Raw genomic sequence first — 21424 nt, 5'->3', positions numbered from 1 at the left:
TTTTCATATGCATAACAGCAGAGGGGTTTGTTTCCTGCAGCATATAGCCACTCATTCCAATGTCAACGTGACGAACCCTTTGCAAATCCATGCTTACATAATGATGGAAAGGTGCTATATAACATTATTTGGCTAAATCACTGCAGCAGGTAGATAAAAGTTGGATCCTACTAATAAAACAAAGTGCGCCCACACCACCTGTAGCATCGGTCCATTGCTGCTAAAGTTAAGAAGAAGCTATATGTCCTAGTGACTCGGTGCACCCCCCCCCTCGGCTTGGATGTTTTGGTCACTTGACGGTTTATGAAATTTTATGTATCTTTCAGATGATTTATACCTGATTATAAAAACGAACCCTTAATTCAAACTATATACTGGGCCCTTGCTTCCCGAAAAAATGCTCAGGCACCCAACCTCAACCGCACCCACCCTTCGTGGTAATCACAAGACTCAAAGAAAACAGTTGTATTGACAATGATGATTATGATTATGCACTAAAATACAAACCTTGTGCCGTTTCTATAAATATCTGCTCAACACAAGACACCGTTAGGATGACTTAGATAAAGAGATGAAGACAGCGTGCATTTCATAATTTGATGCTTGTGAATATGCTTTTATTCGAGGGTTAATTTGTCCGTATATGTAACGGTGTTGCATGTTTAATAGAAAAAGTATATTTCGTGATTTTGGACCTACTACTACACTAAAAAATGTTATATACCTGCACGATATTGACAAATGGGGATATCTTTGCTAAAGATAGTATAAGGGACGGGGAAAGGGGGGAAAGCACGAACGGGCGTAGCATACGTTGTGCGATATATAAAAACCGAAAGGTTGGAACTTGTGATAGGTCGGCTTTTTTGTGTGTACATGTAGTACATTGTAGACATTATAGAAGAAGTGCATGCATGTGTTACTCGACCAGCAACTGCGCAGCAGCACCCGTGAATCATCAGAGCCGTTTTCACATCTATTCTATTCCACTGGTCCTCAATAAGTGAAGTACTGTATGTACGTGTGATCATTTGTAGATGGAAGCTCTTGTATAATACTGTGCAGCGTGGAATGTTATTCATTATGATATTAGATTACGTAAGTAGTAAATAAGGTGTTTGCTCCGTAAACATATATAATGATCTGGACGCACGAGATATGCCTTTCTCCTTGTGAAAACATAATGAACTCTACTCTCTAGCACAATGGACAATTAAAGAATTCTGGTAAGTATCATATGTATGATAATGTGCTACACTCAATCTGATACACTAGCAGCAGACAGGTGATCAGGTCATGAGTACCAAGTTTTGTTGAGCATCAACAGCGGGATAATGTGGAGATGGCCTGAGCAACAACACTAGTCTGTCGTAGTTGTGCAACCAAATGCGCCTTCTTTGACATATGTAAATGTAGCAGTGTAGGCTCACCTTTCAGTAATAAAAGCGACACTATCATATGTAATATGCACGTGGAACACCCAAGTGCTGCTCATGCTTGTATACATGGGTCTATCATTATCATCCTTCTGATGCTGTGCTTGATATACGGATGTACAGATCTTTCATTACGTTTTACCCACCCTAAATAGTTCATATTATGATACTACTAGAAACGATCACGGACGAAAAAGAAGAAGAAAAGGAATATCTAATCGATCATTCATGATAAATCCCACGATGACAACCATGTAATGGTAACCGACATTTTCCGTCAAAAGCATACACAGTAGTAATAGATCAGGAATTCTTTTTCTCCACATTTTTCTCACAGCAATCATCTCTTTTATCGTGGGAACTTGATCGATTAAAAAATTGTGTGCGAACCATGCAACCATCCATCATATGCCGTCTCGCCCATCTATCCAGAAATTCTTTATTGGATACTATGTAAAATCGTACCATTATCGTCGTCAACACTGCGCATTGACAGCGAGACAATATGTAACAAAGCACTTGGTCATTTTTTGTAGTACTCAGTAATTTGATGGAGTTGCCACGTGAGTCGCGAAAAAATATATCATGTATGCGACGGGATGATACTAAAGACATGCAATATATAGAGTCGTAGTGCGAATTAGTCCACGACTCATTGGAAAAAAGTCGCGCCACCTTTTTTGTAAATTCCTCCATTGCCCGCCATTCAGATATCAACAGAATAGCATTAACTTATATCATCGTAGAAACAACTAGCTATAGTACATACGCTCTTATGTTGGACGGTCCATTACTGCTGAATTGAATGTTGTCAGAGTGTCTACTCTTCCACATGACAAATCTGTCAGCGAGGACGTTTGGAACTTGGGGGAGAGGGTGCTAGTTTGTTTTATAAGCCTTTGACTTTGACTGGAGAAAAAGAAATCAATTCAATCTCAGAAACAAAAATCAAAACTGTTTGAACCCGTCGCTGCAAACAGAGTATAAACACAACAAAAAAACCCCTTGGTTATGGTCCACTTGCACTGTGGTGGGCGGCTGCACTCTGCCACAAGGCAGCACGCACATCGCCACCTATTGCAGCAATGGCAGTTATTTCTTCTTAACGAACTCGAAAACCAGTCTTTTATCTCACGCCCTGCGGTGGCCACAACAACAACAACAACACGACGAACGTTTTCAACATGTTCCTGTCGAGGTAAACAAAAGAAAGTCATTTGATTTCGACGCGTCAAAATATTAATGCAAGCAATGTAACTGCTGGTATATATAGCCGACAGTAGAGTACTATCGCAACAGCAACAACTGCAACTCGAGACAGCGTTTAGCAATGTCGAACGCTACCACCACCACAGCAATAACGGTCAACGAACGACAATCGACAAAAAGACCAGTCATCGACGTATTCCACCTCACATTAGTGCAAAGTTTGATTCCCACATTCTGCCGCCGCAATCCATGTCAACAGCAATCACGATCCGGTCACATTTGGAAAATGGTGACAGGGTCAGGGCATTAGAGGCGTTTGAAGCGATCGCCCATTTACCGCGTGAACATGGCGTTCCTCGCGCAATAGCACAACAACTGCTTGCGTGTCTGCGGGCAGACATTCGTTCTGAAGGCAGTAGTAGTAGTGGTAACAACAACAACAACAGCAGCAGCAGCAGCAAAAACACCGGTTCATCTTCGAATATGACGACGACTGGAACGACTACGACACATTCATACTACAAGGCACAACAACTCCAGCGACGGTACCATCGACAATTAGAACTCTTGCTGACCCATGTGCAACCGCTGGGCTATTTTTGGGACGAAAACGAATTTCGAGTGATTCTGGAACTGTTTGATCGGATGGATCTCGTCGAACGGGCCGAGGTCATATTCCGTAACAGAGATATGTATTGCAATCAGCCGATTACTATGTATACTTACAACAAGCTTGCAGCAGCATACCTGCGGCGGATTAAGAGTGCTGTGGATGGACGCGAACGGATGCGATATATGGACAAGTTGAGCAGCCTCATCAGGTCAGCCTCGACCAAGCATGGTTTGAAGCCAGACGTGATCACGTTCAATCTGTTGTTGGCCGCACGCGCTCGGACGACGCCAAGCTGGAAGACTCTGGAGGCAACTTTTCAAGAGATGGAAAAACAAGGCGTCAAACCCAACGATCGAACACTCAATATTGCACTGGATATTTATGGCAAGTTGGATTTGCGGGGTAATGTTGAACAGATGTTGTCGACGATTTTGAAATCGCTCGGCAAGTCGAGACAGAGTCCGGATGTCGTGACGTATGGTACGACGATACGGAATGCAGTGCTCGGTCGCGACATGCACACAGCTGAAAAGATATTCAAGGCCATGGTGGAAAAGGGCGTGGCTCCAAACGAGTATGTGTTTGCACATCTGGTGGTTGGATACGTTCAATTGGGCGATATGGAAAGAGCACATGCAGTCATTCGACTCATGCGGGCGTCACCATTCGATCTGCGACCCACCGCCCATGTCTTTGCACCACTTATTCAAGGCTATGCAAAGTCTTTTGAATACGACAAGGCGTACAACATTTTCAGCGAAATGGTTGACCAAGGGATACCCGCTAATCTAACAACCTATACCATCCTTGCCACCATGTTTGTTGACTCGCCGATATATGAAAACCCTCTTCAAGCCATCAATGTCTTGCGCGGACTCTCCAAACTGTCGGATGCCGAGGTGTTGGACCAGGCTGCGCTCACCGTACTCATTGAAGCCCATGGTCTAGCGGGTACCAGGGATTTGGATGCTAGCAGCAGCAGCATCAGTAGTAGTAACCATGATGAGGGTGATGATAAAACATGGCATCGCCGCGAAGGTTCATCGCCATCTCGACGCGATATACATGCTAAGGCCGCCCAAGAATGCTACGACACAATTGTACGACACTACAACAAACCAGACCATCTGGCACGCACTGCGTTATTGACTGCATATGCCCGACTCGGTTTACCCGACAAAGCATGGGAATTCTGGCAAGAAATCAAGGAGACAGACACGACAGTGACCACAATCCATTACAATGCACTTTTTATGGGACTCGTTGGCTTTGGCCGCTGGTTACCGACGGTGAAAAGGACCTTTGACGAAATGACAAGCCAGTACGTAAGGAGCGATGGATCCCCCATAGCCTGCCCCGACGTAGCTACATATGATCTATTAATACAGGGGGCATTTATGGCCGGTGATTTGGATTGGATACGTGCCTTGTGGAAGTTGCCTTATCGACCACGGCTACAAGAGACCGATCCCTCGCCCGACTCTGCAAGACTGCTCGTCCGCACTTACTATTATGCATTGTATGCTATGCTGTCAGCAGAAGACGCCAGTGGTGGTCGGGAGATTTACCAGGAGTACAAGAATTTGCCACTCGCCCCGGCATCGGCTACTATCTGGAGTCATCGAATCCATAAACTTGCCCTTCTACGGTTTCATCCGTTAGATAAACCTGCCCCTTTGTAAATAGCATCTCTTTTCTTCACCGTCTTTTTTTTCGCACAGTAAAGCACCTTTAATTCCTCTTAACCCCGTTGTCATTTTGTTTTCTGTTCTATCACGCAAACCAGCACTAAACAATCCACACATCCATATTACACGTATACGTTACACGCACGTAGATAAAACCATAACAAACTCAAATCTATTCTAAAAACAAGTACTGGCTAACACAGGAACGGAAAGAGCATATTCGTTTAAGCTGGCTCGTGCAGAATCTCTTGTCAATATAGAATTTCAGTTGAGAGCGCTTTCACTTGTATGGGGGTACTGCAGTGGAGAAGTACTTATTTGTTGGCATATCAAACTCCTCGTATAGATATGTGAAGACATGTTCAAATTACTTATCAGTATCAATCAGTATTTTAATCTGGCAAAGCGACCGCCTAAATGATAAATTTCTGATGAGGCATATTGATCCTAATGACAATATCCGAAGTTTCAAGACTGCTCCAAATACAATATGGCAAGTCCAAGAAGCACGTCATTAGTTTGGATGGCTGATATACTATGCATTATCATCGTACTGTATTTGAAAGGTGAGATCGTCGGTGGCGGTGATGATGATGAATCTTCCACTGCTGGTATGTAGACGTTATTATAGCTGTAGTTAATTTCAGCGATTTCGATTGCGAATCGTTTATTAAAGCTGGACAAGAAAGTATGGTCTTTAGCAGTAAAACTTAAATTGCATTAGATATTGAGGCAGTGACATGCCGTCTAAGAAAAGGTCCCGTATACGATTGCAATAGACAAGGTCAGCCATTCTGAGAAATAATAGCTAGCTTCAAGCTCTATACAGTGGCTACTCGCTATAGTAATATTCAAGTTTTTACGATATCTTATGCCGGGCTGCTCTAGTTTCTTTAAAGATGTGGAAATGGTGGAGCAGTCCCTCAGCGCACTGGGCAACATACTAGGAGAACCATTGACCGGTGTCGCTTGAATTGTATCTGATGTTGAAAAGGGATCGGAGCACCACTACTACAACTGCTGCCGCTGCTACTGTGTTGTTTACGCATCTTGTTGATCTTCTAATTCGTCGCAAGTTTATTTTCGAGATTGGTGCTACTGTTCCTGTCTTCGACGTCAAAATGCTTTTGGCTTCGCAACATCCAGTGTTTTTCGTTTCTCGTTGGTAGCCTTTGACATTTTGGTTGCCTTGGGTCTCGCCTCTTTCTGTGTATTCCGCACTGCTCTCGTGTAGCTCTTTATTTCTTTTTTTAATGCTATTTTCTCTCTCCATTTGTTTTTGCAGGGATTACCATTACTGTACTTGGACAATAACTTGCTAACCATTGTGAGGGATACCGTTGAATGTGGAATGTATAAAGTAATATACAGCTTTCTTTCGCATCGGTAGCCTTCACTTCTAATAATGCAAACAAAACCATCTGAGTTCGATTCGTATAAATTACAAATCTTGGTTGCATTTTAAACATCCATGTTGACTGTGATGGTCGTGTCCTCAGCATGTCTCCACGCTGTCTGTTGGCATCCCTTGAAATGTTCATTGTATGAGCCACTTCCACCAGAGATAGACCAGTTAAGTACTCAGGAAGTCTTGACAGCGCATCGATAGCTTTGACATACAGTCTCTAATTATCACCACCATTATGTCTCAACATCAACAACAGATGATATCCTCACACAAACAGAGCAGTATTGGAGTGCGATTATAGATAAATATTGGAAAGCATAGCTTGAGACCTGGAAGAGTACACTGACGTGAGTCAGCAGGAAGCAAAGGTAGTCTAGGAACGAGGAGCTCAGGAAGAGCGCAACACAGATCTTTCTTCTTTGGATAGTGACAAGTGATGCGTGTGTCAAACCTCGAACGTTCCAACAGCTTTCCCTTGAAACGAAAACTCCGTAGAGTGAAAGCGCATTGTTACGCAACGATTTGGCCAATTTACTTGGTACTCAAAGTGCACAAAGGAATGGCGGGTGAACAAGGTGATCAATGGAGCAACGAGTTACGCGCAAAAGGGTCAAAAGATGTACAGTAGGAAGTCATCGTTTATGGTGTTATTCTTCTGATCGTCCCAATGGATCTTGAAAGCTGCTAAAAAAAACGTAGAACCCGCACAAAAACAAACGAACCGATTAACTTTATCAGCAGCAATGAAAATCAATGAAGGGTGAGTCAGTTTCACTAGCGGCAGCGTATACTTACCATGAGCGGACAGCTTATCTGCGGCAGCACATACATACTTGGATAGAGTATGAATTCGGAATGGATGGAGGGAGGTTACACGGCGTAGTTCAGAGAACTGTTGGCGGATGGCGAAAATTATAAAGCAACAGTAGACAAGCACGCTTCACAATAAAAGATAACGATCTTTGATACACTGCAGCGTTGGAGTCAAGTGTGTGTTGTATCTATTCCCGCACACCGCACATGCAGTCAAAAGATACTAGCAAAATGGAATCGTCTGTAGACTACGCTTTATACTGTTTATCTTGTTGGGTGAAATGGAAACTGGCTGCTGGGAGGATCGTGTCCTTGATATTTACTAAGCAACTGATGCCGTAGAATCTGTTAAGTTGTTTACCTTGTCAATCACTCCTGTATTGCCATTTGATTGCTCACAGAAAAGCATTTCTTCCGTGAATCTACATGCTCATTCACATTCGTGTCTTTGTTTTTGCTCGACACGGTGCCGTGCACGGCCCCACTCACAAACAAGCGCCGATACCATCGGAGGGTACAGCTCCGCATGGTGAGAGACACGTACCACTACCGCCGAAGCACGCTTGTCTACTTGACCATCAGGTACCACTCCTCCTTTCATTTCCTTTGGTGCTGTATCTTTTGTTATGCCATAGTAGGCAGCCCACAAGTTGATACGCAACCCGTTATCTGGGCCAATGAGAATTCACGGGGATTTGAAGTCCCGAACGAGAAAAATGTCTATATAAAGCGAGCAATTTCGCCTTTCTTTTTTCTCTTCTCTTCAGTTCGTTTTGGTACAGCTTTGGTCTGTAGTACAGATGCACTGCTCTGTGCCATGATCGGGTCATTGCTTGTGCTGGCTATTGTCATAATTCTTCTGATGATCGGCAGATTCAGTGGTCCGCGCCCTGAAGAAAATTTGCAATATATACCAGTGGGAATGTGGTCATATACTCCGGCAGCCGATCGTGAACCTTCGGGTGCATGTGATGCCAACGGTATATGTTGGGATAATTGAAACGAACTTTTTTTTTATTATTTATTACACACAAATAAGAAAATGATAAACAAAATAAAAAAAATATATTTTTCTTTTTCGCACTTTCCGCATAAACGTTTTACCGCTTTTGCCTCGCCTTTTTTTTATGTGCACGACAAGTTCCTTTTTCTTTTTTCGCGAACAAAAAGCTAATTACTCCCCTCTCCATCCATTCACAGCTCCGTGCTAAACCAAAGCGGGGAACAGTGACAGTGGCTCTGTATCGTAGCCGAAAGTAACACGATCACAATGCTTTGGCACTCTTTTTCACTTTCTGTGTTCGCCTAAATTGCCAAAGCAATTGTCAAGAAAAAAATTGTTATCGAGGATATGGTCGGTTATTTTATAAGAGGCAACGCCAGAGCACACGCCAGCAGACATGTATAATTGCCAGATCTGTAAAAAATTGGAATGTTTTTTTTTCAGCTGTTCGTCTCTCTCACTCTTCCTGCACGTAGCTTATCACAACACAATTTTCTTATCATTTTGGGTTTCACCTGGATCGAAAAGCTTGCACTGATGTTTCCGATATGCCTGCTTCAAAGCGTGAATCTTGTAACAGCTCTTTCCCCACCCCCTTACACCTTCACTTCTCTCTTCCTTTTCTTATTTAACTTTACTTCGTTACATATTTTCAAGGTATGCGTCACCTATTTGAAAGTGATGATCGCTCACCAAAGATATCAGGAGGACCTGTTAAAGATATGATATAGTTGCTCTACCAAAACTTGCACACAGGGATGCTGTGTTTTCCAGGCCAAGCGATTGGTTACTAATATATGACTTTTGCGGTTTGTAAACAATAAACGCGAGTGTTCACTGAAGCCTTTTGCTTCGTATCGAGAAGTCGATGCTTTTAGAAAGAGCCCTGTTCTAATGTGTATCTGCGTATCGCTATGATAGCATAAAATTCAGGTGAGCTACCTGGTTCGACTCGCTTCTCCTTTGTCGGACATACTATTCACGAGTCCGGATTATCTTGTGCAGGCTTTGTTCGATTAAAAGCCTCGTACCTTTCACATACTCGTAATATGACTGATTTGATCTCGATTTTGCCTCCCGAAATCATTCAGTACATCTTCTCGTTTATCGGTCAGCGGCACTGTATCGAATGTGTGTAAGTATGTCGCCGCTGGTTTTACGCGATCCCCACTTACCAGACAGCTCTGTGGACACTGGTGGAAATTTCGCCTGATGCATGGAACAAAAGGAGCGACGCGATGCTTCAATGTCTGGGAGAACAAGTCGCATCAGTATACACCAAATCTCAAGCCACGTATTAAGTACTGGAACGACTTGCTTGGCGAAGATGCTGCATTCGCTTCCTTGGTAAAGTAAAACGATACTCTTTTTTTTGCGTTAAGAGGATCGCGTATTCGGTAGTACTTATTACTGCTTATGCGCAAAAGATATACTAAAGCTTTTTCTTTGTTTTCAATAAAAAACCAAGACATCAGCAACCATGTGCATAGCAAACAATTACAACCTATTTTCGACAGTAGCACGTTACTGCCAGGATTCATCAGATATTTCTCGCATACGCTAACTGCTCTGACGATTTCATTTCACACTTGCGATATCTCGCTGCCAATGCTACTGGACTTCTTGCCGTCATTAACGCATCTTTCAGTGATGTTTGATGGACGCACTAACTTATCAGACGCTACTCTTGAACAAGTTGATGGCAGAAGCAGACACAAAAGGCCACCGATACACAACATTATCTTCTTAAGACTGGACGGTGTTCTCAGTTTTAAATACCGGATCCGTCCCTTATTGCAGCGTTGCTCCCACATCAAGTACTTGATATTATCGCCTTACTCACGATTCAACAACGTATCTCCAACCAACATCTATACAGCTTATGAGCTGTGCCCTCTATTACGCTACATTATGTGGGAATGCAGCGAACCAGTCATAGCAGACAGATGGATTTCACTATCAAGAAGCACGAGTGCTTATATTAAGTAACTGAAAGGAAAGCATCGAATGATGGCGAGGAAGGCAGTATGGCTTATGAACTGCTATTCAACGGCAAAGGACACGAGAGGATCATGCCGATAGTAGTAAAATCGCAGCCGATACTAGAACATTTACGTATAGTCGCCTGTGGTCTTTCTGATATTCATTGCTGGGATGTCTTGGCACGCAACCAATTCACACAGCTGACAAGTTTGGGGTTGACGGACATCACTGGTATGTCAAGCGAAGATTGGTCCCAGATTTTGCTCATGCAGCAACAAAATGAGATCTTGGAAGTTGGAAATCGCGCTGGAATAACGCAGTATCTGAACAGCATTATCGCAACCATCGGTACGCTGCAACGGCTCCGTATACTTTCCTTGCGAAATTTCCTTCACATGTTCAGCGAGAATCCTCTTTGCGATCTTACTCCGCTTCGACGTTTGCAACAGCTTGAAAAAATGCGTCTCACGAACATACCCATCGACAACCAAGGTCTAATGCAGTTGTGCGAACCATCACAGCACCCACTAGTCAGGAGATTAAGCTTGAACCCGCACATCACCGTACAGTAATAGTGTCGACGACTTTCTCACAGAGGCAGGATGGATTGTGTGGGCACAACGACTTGAGGAAACCAAAATACTGAATCTGGAACTGACAGCCGTGAAAGGTGTTACTGGTGCTGTCCTTGAGCATTTTGAACAAGTCGAAAGCTCGGTGCTATTGCGTGTTTCACGGATCTATAGTCTCACCAATGCAGGCATCTCAATGCTTTTCGTATCATTGAAGGATCTAGTAAAAAGATTGAAGTCGTGGGGTGTTCAGGATTATCTCGGACAGATGATCTTCGTATGCCATACAACATATTTTCAATAATTGAGTACCATTGCGGTGATATTTGCAGTCTGGCTTGTACTTTTATTTATAATGAGCTGATAAGCAATATTGGCAGCATGTTTAATTAATCAGTTTTCCAGGTTGGATTGTTGTGATACTGTATCTGTATAGTCAAGCATCGATTTGAAATGTTTACATATACACTTACTAGATCCAGGATTGATAGAAAGGCAGCACGATGTGGATCTGGTCGGCAGCGAGTCTGGTGCCCTTTCAAACCTGAGCGAAAGCACAGACTAATTTTTTTTTATTACCCTATGCTTTCCTTATATATCAGAAATGCTTGTGTACCTCTTTTCGTCACAAAAGAGATCACCTCGCACTCTATATGATATAGTCTCTGTGCCAGAAGAGAGAAAAAAAATGAAGTGAGAAATATTCTTTCTTCCGTTGTTGAATAGAAAGACCATCGTCGCCTCCTCCCCTCTCCCTTTATGACCAAAAAAAAGCAGTCTGTATGCTGTATGTATGCGCATACGCGCGTTCCTGTTCATGTCGGGCAGTGGATTTTTATTGCCCGGTATTTGGATTTCATTGGCCAACGTGCTGCTGCAACTATACTCGAACCGCTTTGAGAGTTATACTACGCAGAGGACTTATTGGAGTCAAGTTTACTGACAAAGGTCAAGATTTATGGTAAGCGGGAACATTATCATCTCCCACATGCTAGGATATATACGGGATCAAGAACATCTTGAAATATAGCGATTCCCGGAAAGTGTTCCTCATATTTTCTGGGCAAATTCTAACTACAGTACTTTGTCTGTTTAAACTCTACATGTAACAAACTCATGAGCAGTTGTTCAGTAAATGAACCCAGTGTCTTAAGCTTGATGCTTACCAAACGAACAACAATACGATAGCAAGCTCAAAACGCCAGAGAAAAGGCAAGCCTGATACAAGACGCTGGAGTGCTACTGTGTGCTGTCAACCAAGATATAAACATCACCCTAGTAAGCTTCCTGGATCCCAACTCCGCTCAATGGATTGGATAGCATTGTAGTACCCTGCAGATGCGGTAACGAATAACAACAGCATTCAGGATGTCTAGATTATATAACAAAAGTCATCCTGGCAATAGCAACATAGAGAGCAAAAGCTAGTTCAGTCTTCCTTACTCTCAAAGAAAGGAAAAAAGAGATGCAAACGAATTATTGAAAAGTAATATGCAAAAGGCAACCATGACTGAATCAACCCACACTTGTGACAAGCATTTACTGTATATACGTATGCACATCCATTGGTAAATTGAATGATGGGGCATACTATTGCTGTGCCTTCTAATTCTGAAGGCTCCAATAATACCGATTTGCTGCTGCTGTTTACAGTCAATAAGTTGTAAAAAACACTACAGTTGTACCCCGGTTTTTGCAACCCCTGGTTTTGCAATTCCTCGTATATCTGCAACTTTTTTTGAAAAATCCAAAAAAAACTTAGTAGTTTCGCAAATTTGCAACTTGCAAATGAGTTTATACGATTTGCATGTTATCGGGGTAAAAACAGCTTCAATTTTTGCAATATCAACTGAAAGAAGCATCTGTTGCGGATTATGAGGAATAAAATGATGCGGTTACTGCAAGATAAATATGTAAATATGAAGATGTATTTATTGTCGAAATACATAAAAATTATTATTTGGTAGTTGAGCCAGTAGAATCGGGACACATATATAGCACTGATTGGATTGAATCCACAAAAGAAATGATGAAGATATAAGAAAAAGGGAACACACTACATATAGATATAGAAATAAATTGTTTGCTCAAAGGAGCTTTTAACTACATATCGAAGAAGTCATCAAGGGATGATTGTCAGGAGAATGATTGCTGCCTGAGACTCTCTGGAATCCTACGCAAAGACTTCTTTAAGTCGTAGTTATCGATATTATCCAAAAAGCTCAAAACTCCTGCAATTGCAACCTCTTCTTCCTTCGACGTTGGCCCTGGAATAGGCGAATCAGCGCTTTGGTCCACCACCCGCTCAAGTGCTCGTCGTACGTTCGATCCTCTTGCTTATATGTGAACTTGTGGAACGATTTTGTCATGCTTAAAAGAGCTAATAATTTTAAAGAACGGTCTTATATATGCAAGTAGTAACATTTAGAGCTGTATGAATAATCGCAAAGAACGTATCGTACATCATCTCTGACAGATAAACAATGGGCTAGTGTTAATAGGATGACTTATCCAGTGTATACTTAAAGCAGAATTGTTTACCCCGTTACTTGCAAATCCTCACTTTTTGCAAAAAAAAATCGGAAAACCCTCGGTTGCAAAAACCGGGGTACAACTGTACATTAATACATAATCACATTAGCCAACGTGACGCATGCACAGACACACAGGTTTTAACTCAATACTGGCACTTCATATTTCAAATACTGTATTCCAGGTACATCCAAAAGTAAGGGTGTAAGTGAAACTAGAGAAAGTGAATTTTTGTTATGCAAAGCTTCATTATTGAAAATAAATCATGCATCATGGAGCAGACGGACATGACCAAAGGTATTCATGTTGTAGTATTTATGACTTTGAACGTTTGCAGAAAAAAACGGATGGTATGTCAGTCGCCTCCATCCAACAGTTTGCAGCAGACTCTGTATTCCCGATCCAGACGTACCTTTTGTATATGCTGCATCTTACTATGGGCACCAGGTATTCACAAGGGCAAGATTTTCTTCCAGTCAGTCATCCTAGTCGCCTTTTAATACTGTACACCTATGGCGGTCTGCTTTAGACATTGGTAACCATATTACGGAATCTCTAGAGGACAATCATTTTTAGTAAAGTGGCATTTTATTTTTGATTAAAAGACAAATTTACCGTTTTCACTGTATCATAGCTGCTTGAATGTGTCACGTAATTGACAATAGATGTTCTCTAACAAGAAAAACCGAACGATGAGGACAGTGTAATATTAATAACACATACCATGGTAAGATGTCTGTTTTCGTAACTTGTTTACTGGCCTCGTGCATCTTATTGTACAAAGAGTACCCATGTCCATGAACTGACCGACAATTAGCCATCAGCTGCTTGTATTGGTATCATGGACGTTCACCAAAGAAAACAATGTAAAAAGTGGAATGGAGAAGAAAGAAGAGGAAAGAAGGAAGTTGGTGGGAGGATAGGAAGCAACGGAAGCATAAAAACTACGTATCATACCTCATTTTGCACTGCTCACCTCAGTTAATGTCTGCAATTGCTCACATTATGAGCGCATCGCATACCATCCTATCCCACAAAATGTATAGCAGATAGTGGTTACACGGGTTGCTCATAAGCATCTAGCGGAAGTCATCAATCACAATTAAAGTCTGTGCATAGGAGGGGATGTAAACCAGGAACTATCACTGGAGAGAATGGGCTGGTGGTTTTATTTTTTTAAGTAACGGATAAATGAAAGGGGAAGCGGTAATAAGATATTAATAACGGGATGTTGTGCCGATACTCTTGTTGTAAAACTTGTGAATTAATTGATACAGAGTAGAGATGGGCAAGCGAGGTGAGGGGGATGTAGGTGATTTTGGCAGGTTCATACTGTTGTTCCAAAACGAGCAGCTGACTCGCGCCAATGAGCATAATCTTTTCTTGGTTGTCAATGCATCAAGGTTATCCAAAGAGCTAGGGAAGGTAAATGTCGCTACTTCCACCATGATATACAATCTTTGATGTTTCCTGTATATCATGAAAAACGATATCCCGTAGCCTAAACAATTGATGGTCAGTTTATTTGTTTTTGTTTCAGTTTTTTTTGCTGTTAGTGCCTACCGTTGACTTGGAAGGCAAAGCAGATATCCTGACTGTAACGATCAATGGTGTCTTTGGATAACGTTGCTAGGCGAAGGGTGTCCATTTGTCTGTTGAAGCGTTGTCTGGTTTCACCTCGCCAAAGCCAAGAGGGCGGCCATACTTTGGTTGTATGATGGTGGAAATGACAGCATCAGGGCGGATACCAGATACTTCTTCAGTTTTGTTTGCCCAGCGGAAGACGACATTCTGTTGGGGGTTTGAGAGGAGGGGTGCCAGCATGGGATCGAAGTAAGTTGACTGCAATTCAGTTTCTCCAAAGGAATCCATGTCTACAACTTCCCGGGTAGGGAGTTTGACCACCCTATGTGGAAAGAGTTAGTATAGTCTGCGTGCTTGTTCTTTCTTTCTTCTCCCCTTCCCCTCAAATTCATGTATACTTACAGATTTGAGATACCACGTACTACAGCTGCCTTGACAGGATCCATGGTTCGGGCTTTGATTAGGAGATCCATCTGGGCATCAACGGCCAGCTTCTTGCCGGCTGGAACACCATCCACAATGGCCGCTATATCAGACACCTCTTGCATTGTGAAATCTACGTCTAAGTTGTCCATGAGCCGATCAACGGCATCGTGGCAAAGAGAGTCAATCAATTCGCCAAAGACTTGCACTTTCAAATCGCTATGTTGATTTGGTGCCAGAAAGAGTATGTTGGATAACGCAAGTAATTCTTGGAGGTCGGATTCTGCTTGAGACGGAATCTTGTCCGCTACTTGGATTGCAATTTTTTGCTGGTACTGTCGAAATAGACTTGTAACATTGGTATTGTTGAATGTCCATTTATTGACGTTGTTGCTGTCATTGTTATCAGGCTCCAACGTTGCCGATGTTGAAACAGGTGTTGTTTCTGCAGTCATTGTTGGTGAATCAGATTCTATGTGTGTGTCAAAGGACTTCAGGAGATTTTGGATGTTGGTCGTGAGGGATTTGCTGAAACTCTGAGAACTCTGAGAACCGGTGGCTTCCGAAGTACGCAGGGTACATTTCTTTCAGAATTCTGCCACGTCGGTCGATTTCATGCAGATTGCCTTTTCTTGAAGTAGAGGTTCCTTGCGATCAGTGGGAACATATTTCGTCAAGACATTCTTGTATAAAGTGCGTGCTTGCATACACTCGATCGGGCAAAGAAAAGTTGATCGCAAAAGATTTTTAAAGACAAGTCGTTGATGTTGTCGAGACACCATTGGGCATCACAAGGAGTTCGCTTGTGCTTGTTTCCGGTAGACATGTTCAGAAGTGAAAGAAGCGCCCCACGAGAGTCACCTCTTTTTATTTTGAGGGGTGTCGGCTAAACTTTTATTATTATCTAGTGTATTGTCAAGATTGCGTTGGCAATCGTTAATTGCCGTGGGTGCATACTTGTATAAGAGAGCGTTTGTTATTTTTATTACACGCGCCAGCACAGTTGTTACAACAAGACCGAGACTTTCTACAATGTCTCATTGATCCCATGAAGACGCTGGCTACGGCGTTCAGCACATATTTACTCCAAACAAAAAACTGCTGTGCATTTTATCAAACACTTTGCCCGAATATATCATTACCAAACAAGCTATTGTACACCGTCATCCTGCTAATAAAGTGCTATCCGCTATCATCCCCCATCTCCTTCTTTTCTTTTCTGGATTTGAATTTGTCAATACATCCATTCTTTCAATTGCATCATTAGCTGCCCTTCTCTTTGTAGATAATCGTATAAGAGATTAAGAGACCACAAACCTCATACACCTATGCCTCATATCGCGTCAGTCCATATCGGGTTATATCCGTTCATTGTAAAAACTCTCACATTCATGATTTACTGACAATCGTACTGCTACTGCTTACACAAGTGGATCATCCGAGTGTAATGTTTCCGTGCTTTACACAATTCGGATGGGTTGTCTCAAGGCTACAGTGCTTAGCTGGTTGCCTGGTAATTGTCTGTGTATGCTTTGCTTGATATTATATTGAATATCTTATTCTGTTGATGTCTTAGGCAGTGTAATAATGTGCTTTACCACAGGAACACGTTTAGATCCCGCTTCTTTATTTATTTTTTCCAAAAAAAGTAAAATAGTAAAAATACCCCCACTCCGCACCCACAGGTCCGTGCCAACAATGCAGGGAGCAAGAGCAGATCTTCTGTATCGTAGCCGATAGCAACACAATCACAACGCGCTTTATCACACTTTGGTACGCGTTTACACCGTTTTTCTTTTCTAGTTTCTGTGTTCGCGTAGTTCTGCTCGCCAAGATAATCGAAAGGAAAAAAGTTGTTCGGAGAGTACGAGCCGACCCATCCTGTTTTTTTGTTTTGTTTTTTTCACATGTATAATACACCCCCCGCACATACGCCGAGGAAGTAACGCAACGTCTGATTGGCTTTGCGTCAGGCTGTGTCTGTTACAATAGCCTTTTGACTTGCCCTGCTACTTTTCCCTTTTGCTGGAGACCCGTTCGCAAAATTACCATACATGAGTGCGTGCAGAATCAAAAGCTTTGATAAAAAACACCCAGTTGCTCATGCTTTAGGCCTGGGTAACGATCAAGGTGTGCTGAGGATGCTGTATGCACTGCTGTTGGCTGATGAGCTGCGTAGCGATGAAATACATTTTCATGCTTTTGAATGTCACCACCGTTTTTCTCCAGTCAACTATCTGATACTGCTATCAGGGTTACACCACCTATAACATCCAAATGAGATGGTTGTTTCAGCATTTTGAAGACATACACGGATACTTGCCACGGTAGCTGGCTAAACACTATATTTAGTCATGGAAGCACTCACTATACTCAGATTTCTATCCCTTCAATGTGATTGGTACCAATAGTTGTGAGAGGTCGGAGGACTGTAGTATAAAAGAGCGGTTTCGTCCACGTTGTAAACGTCGCACGGCTTGTACTTTATTACTTTGTCAATGAATTCAGGCAGCTGAGTTAACATGGCCGTTGTGTCAATGGTCCCAGGTTCTTCATGTGTTCGAATTTGGCCGATGGCATATCGTTTTCTGAAGCAGTCTTGCCAGACATTCGATGCTTTAAAAGTTCCTTGAGGGTACCCCATCTTCTTTGCGAACTTATCCCTGCAGTGGTGATGGCTTTCCAGTTTAGCGGCAAGCTTCGGCTTTCACATTCTAGCATCCAAGGGTATATTCGCATCCTCAATATCATACATAAGAAAATATCAGTATGCACTATCAGTAATAAATACTAGCGGTCCCTGCCTCGCTTCGCTCGGCTGAATGAGCCCCTCCGCTTCGCTCCGTGTCATTCAACGGGAACGCGTCGCAAGGGGGTTCCTCCCTTGACCCCCAAGTGGGGGGCAAGCCCCCCCAAACCCCCCTGTCAAGCGAGGTTGGATCAATGTTTTGGTATTAGATGCTTATTGTCTGTTTTCAAAATCAAAAGCAAGATTATTGTGCAGTGAGAAGTAGCCTATCATAGAAAGTCGTCAAAGTTGGATACTTAACTATCTCCAGTTTAGAATGCAATGCGAAAAGAAGTGTTGACAAAGATGATGTAGTGATATTGATAAAAAGAGAATAGGCGATGTAGAAAAAGAGAATAGGCGATGTAGAAAAAGAGAATAGGCGATGTAGAAAAAGAGAATGGGCGATGTAAAAATAGAGTAGGTGACAAAAAGAATTATAGAAGAACTTCGTGAAAAACAACATTTCTTGTGCTTTGGCCTTGCTGACCTGCGATACGTGAGTTCTCAGGATCTAACATGATTCTGATGGATGAAGGGGTGCGGACGCGCGACATGGCTACATAGAGTAGACCATACGTGAACGGAGGTTCAGGCAAGTAGAGGCCGACAGTGTTGAAAGTTTGACCCTGTGCCTTATTGATGGTCATAGCGAATGCCAGGCGAACAGGGAATTGGGTGCGTTTGAAGAGAATGGGCGAGCGTGTTTGCGATGGTGTGAGTGTTATGCGAGGGATTAAGACAATGTTACCGGCATGAGGCCCAGTGGCTATTTCAGCTTCAAATACATATCGCTGGAAAGAGCGTACAATCAGCCGTGTCCCATTGCAGAGACCACTTTGGGTGTGCAAGTTTCTCAAAAGCATGACTGGGCAACCGACTTTGAGTTTTAGCAAATGCGGAGGGAGGTCGGATGGACTCATGGAATTGAGCAGCTCTGGTGGGTACGTTATTTGCTCTTCAGGATCATCCACGGTATCTGCGCTCTGGAATTCGTGAACAGTGCCTGGGAAATGGTCGAGTACCAAATTATCATTTGCTGTAACATAGACGTTCTTTGGAGTCAAGATAGAGCGACTGATGAGGTAATCGCGATCTACGTGTGATGCGTTCAGGTCGCCGTAAATGGCTTCTATAAGCTCGTACGTGTTGTAATGTGGCATGAGCATCCGATCTGGTAGCCGGACTCTGTCGTCAGTGGTTGGCACCTACAGCTCAGCACCATCACCGATGCAAAGTAAATACTGCAGAAACTGGCCATGCTCGTTTGTGTCATTGGTGTTGGCAGGTTATTGGACGCGCATGTTGGTTTCAAGGCGGTGGACGGTGACACTGGGCCAAATTGATGAACGATTGGGATACTACTGTATGATTTGCGAGCGCGATGCATTTGGTATGATATCATAGGAAGGACCTATCAACAGGTTTGATGCACATACTTTGGTGTAAGTACTACCGCTCGATAGTAAAAGGATGCAAAGTAGAAGAGAGGATACAATGTTGTATACCTGGCGAAAGGCAACACCAAAGACCATGATTTCTTATCAAATGGAACATCGGCAAGTGCGGGATCGTCATGTCTCATGAGATCTTGGATACTCCTGTATACATAGTGTAGTGAATACGTTGATACTTGTATTCAGCGTGTTTGTAGCGATGACGCTTCTCAGATGATGAAGGATTTAAAGTGAGCTTCATATCGTGTTAATGACGGTTATCCTTTGAGTCTTTCCTTAATGCGATACCCGTCTACTCACAATGACATACATTCACTGTAAAGCAAAGTTTCTGACCTGGAGGAGCCACACACCTCGGCGCGTCATAACCATGAGAGAGCAATCTGATTGGATAGAATGAACTGGCTCAAATGCCGCGTAGCATATGTGTTCATTCTACTATGTAACCGCGCATCCGCAGCAATCATGCCACTCTTCTTCCTCTTCGTCAACTTTTCTAAACCAAAGCTATTCAAGGTGAGTGTCATTGGAACGGATTAGAGGATCGGAGAGTGTATGTTTATGGTGGTGAGTGAGAAGAGTGTATGCAACCGGTTGTGAGTATACAGTGATTTCTTTAAGATCCGTTTATCTCACTTTCTTTCTTTTTTGACACAGACCTTCTTCTCGTCTTAACCTGGTCCTTCTCCCCTTCACGTTGGCTCTCAAAGCACAAATGCAAGAGTAAGTACAATATGGAAAGTGTGAAGTGTACTTTGAGGTTTTGCATGTGGATGTGATATACGAAAGAAGATATGAATTTCGAAGTGTCTAAAGTTGTGTGTGTACAGCATACAGTCGCTAATGTTATCCTCCTTTCTTCTCTGCTATGATACTACTATAGGATTCTGACTTTTTGAAATGGTTGGTTCGGTTTGTTGTTTGCATCCCACCCTTAAACATAAGCAACAACTGTAAGTACGGTAGGGAATGAAATGTGAGGATGAGTTGGAGAGAAGTCGAGTGTCTGTTGGAGGCGCTGATGCCATGACGTGTCAGGAATAGTTGCATATTAAGAACAGCCTGCTCATGATCATTCTTCTTTTCATTCTACTTCAGGTTTCGCTTTATGCTGGTTGGGTTAATTGTGTCCTGCGGACAAATAACAGATAGTAAGTATAAGCAAAAGGGGACTTGAACATTGGTATGATAGGTGAGTAGGATGACATGGGTGTTGGGGATGACGCGTCAAAGGTGTGCAGTGTGTACAGCAGCGTGACGGGAAAGGGCTCCTGACCATGACGTATGCAATATGGCAGTCTCTCAAAAAAGTTTCCTTTCTCTCCTCCCCTTTCTTCTCTTATTCTTTTTTCAGAATTGGTCATCCCCTTCTTGCTTTTCCTCTCTCTAACTCAAAGCTCTCTTCCTCCAAGCCAAGGATGTCATAATAGTAAGTATCGCTGTGCTTGTGTTTGTCTTTGCGTGTTTGAAGAACCAGGAAGATGTCTGCCGTGACATGTCAAAAAGTGTATGCAGCTGCTCATAGATGTTTTCTTTTTTCTAATAGAGGATGGCTCTGCGGTGATCTGTTTGGACTTGGATTGGCTTAGACCCCATCTCTCTCTGTCTATAACTTTGCTGTAAAACGATAAAACAAATGTAAGTATAGCTGGACTCAACTTGGTAATGCCGTGTCAAAAAATAAATATAGCACAGTGGGTGCAGCCCTCTAATAATCATTTTTTTTATCCAGCTAGAAGAAGTGTTTCTGTTCTGGCTGCGATTCTCTGCTCTACACTGGCCGGGTGTTCGGTTATCCTGTGTCTCATCGTAGAAGTATGGGTAAGTATAGCACGATAGAATCTTGTGTGTGTGGTTTGACAGTTTCCCATTAACTATTCGTCTCTTTTGTTTCTCGGAATGGCGGTAGTGCACA

At 42.7% G+C, this 21424-nt stretch overlaps 3 protein-coding genes across 3 annotated transcripts; 2 read left to right on the top strand and 1 right to left on the bottom strand.

Moving 5' to 3' along the window:
* The first annotated feature begins 2399 nt into the window (after window positions 1-2399).
* On the top strand, window positions 2400-5267 carry BDB00DRAFT_797991 (uncharacterized protein). The gene has a single exon (XM_053121580.1). The coding sequence runs from the start codon at window positions 2895-2897 to the stop codon at window positions 4938-4940; it is 2046 nt and encodes a 681-aa protein (XP_052985299.1). The 5' UTR covers window positions 2400-2894; the 3' UTR covers window positions 4941-5267.
* Window positions 5268-10197: 4930 nt separating this feature from the next.
* Window positions 10198-11290, top strand: BDB00DRAFT_867105 (uncharacterized protein; the record flags this gene model as incomplete). Its single annotated transcript, XM_053126302.1, has 3 exons — window positions 10198-10645; window positions 10749-11002; window positions 11162-11290. The coding sequence occupies 3 exons, from the start codon at window positions 10198-10200 to the stop codon at window positions 11288-11290; spliced, it is 831 nt and encodes a 276-aa protein (XP_052985298.1).
* Window positions 11291-15106: 3816 nt separating this feature from the next.
* On the bottom strand, window positions 15107-16090 carry BDB00DRAFT_881084 (uncharacterized protein; the record flags this gene model as incomplete). The annotated part of the gene is made up of 3 exons (XM_053128051.1): window positions 15107-15163; window positions 15264-15848; window positions 15974-16090. The coding sequence occupies 3 exons, from the start codon at window positions 16088-16090 to the stop codon at window positions 15107-15109; spliced, it is 759 nt and encodes a 252-aa protein (XP_052985297.1).
* Window positions 16091-21424: the final 5334 nt, after the last annotated feature.

This window comes from Zychaea mexicana, assembly GCF_025766255.1.
Source record: "Zychaea mexicana strain RSA 1403 chromosome Unknown BDB00scaffold_3, whole genome shotgun sequence".
Lineage (NCBI taxonomy): Eukaryota > Fungi > Mucoromycota > Mucoromycetes > Mucorales > Lichtheimiaceae > Zychaea > Zychaea mexicana.
Note: the sequence above shows the minus strand (reverse complement) of the source record. Positions and strands in the feature narration are given on the sequence as shown.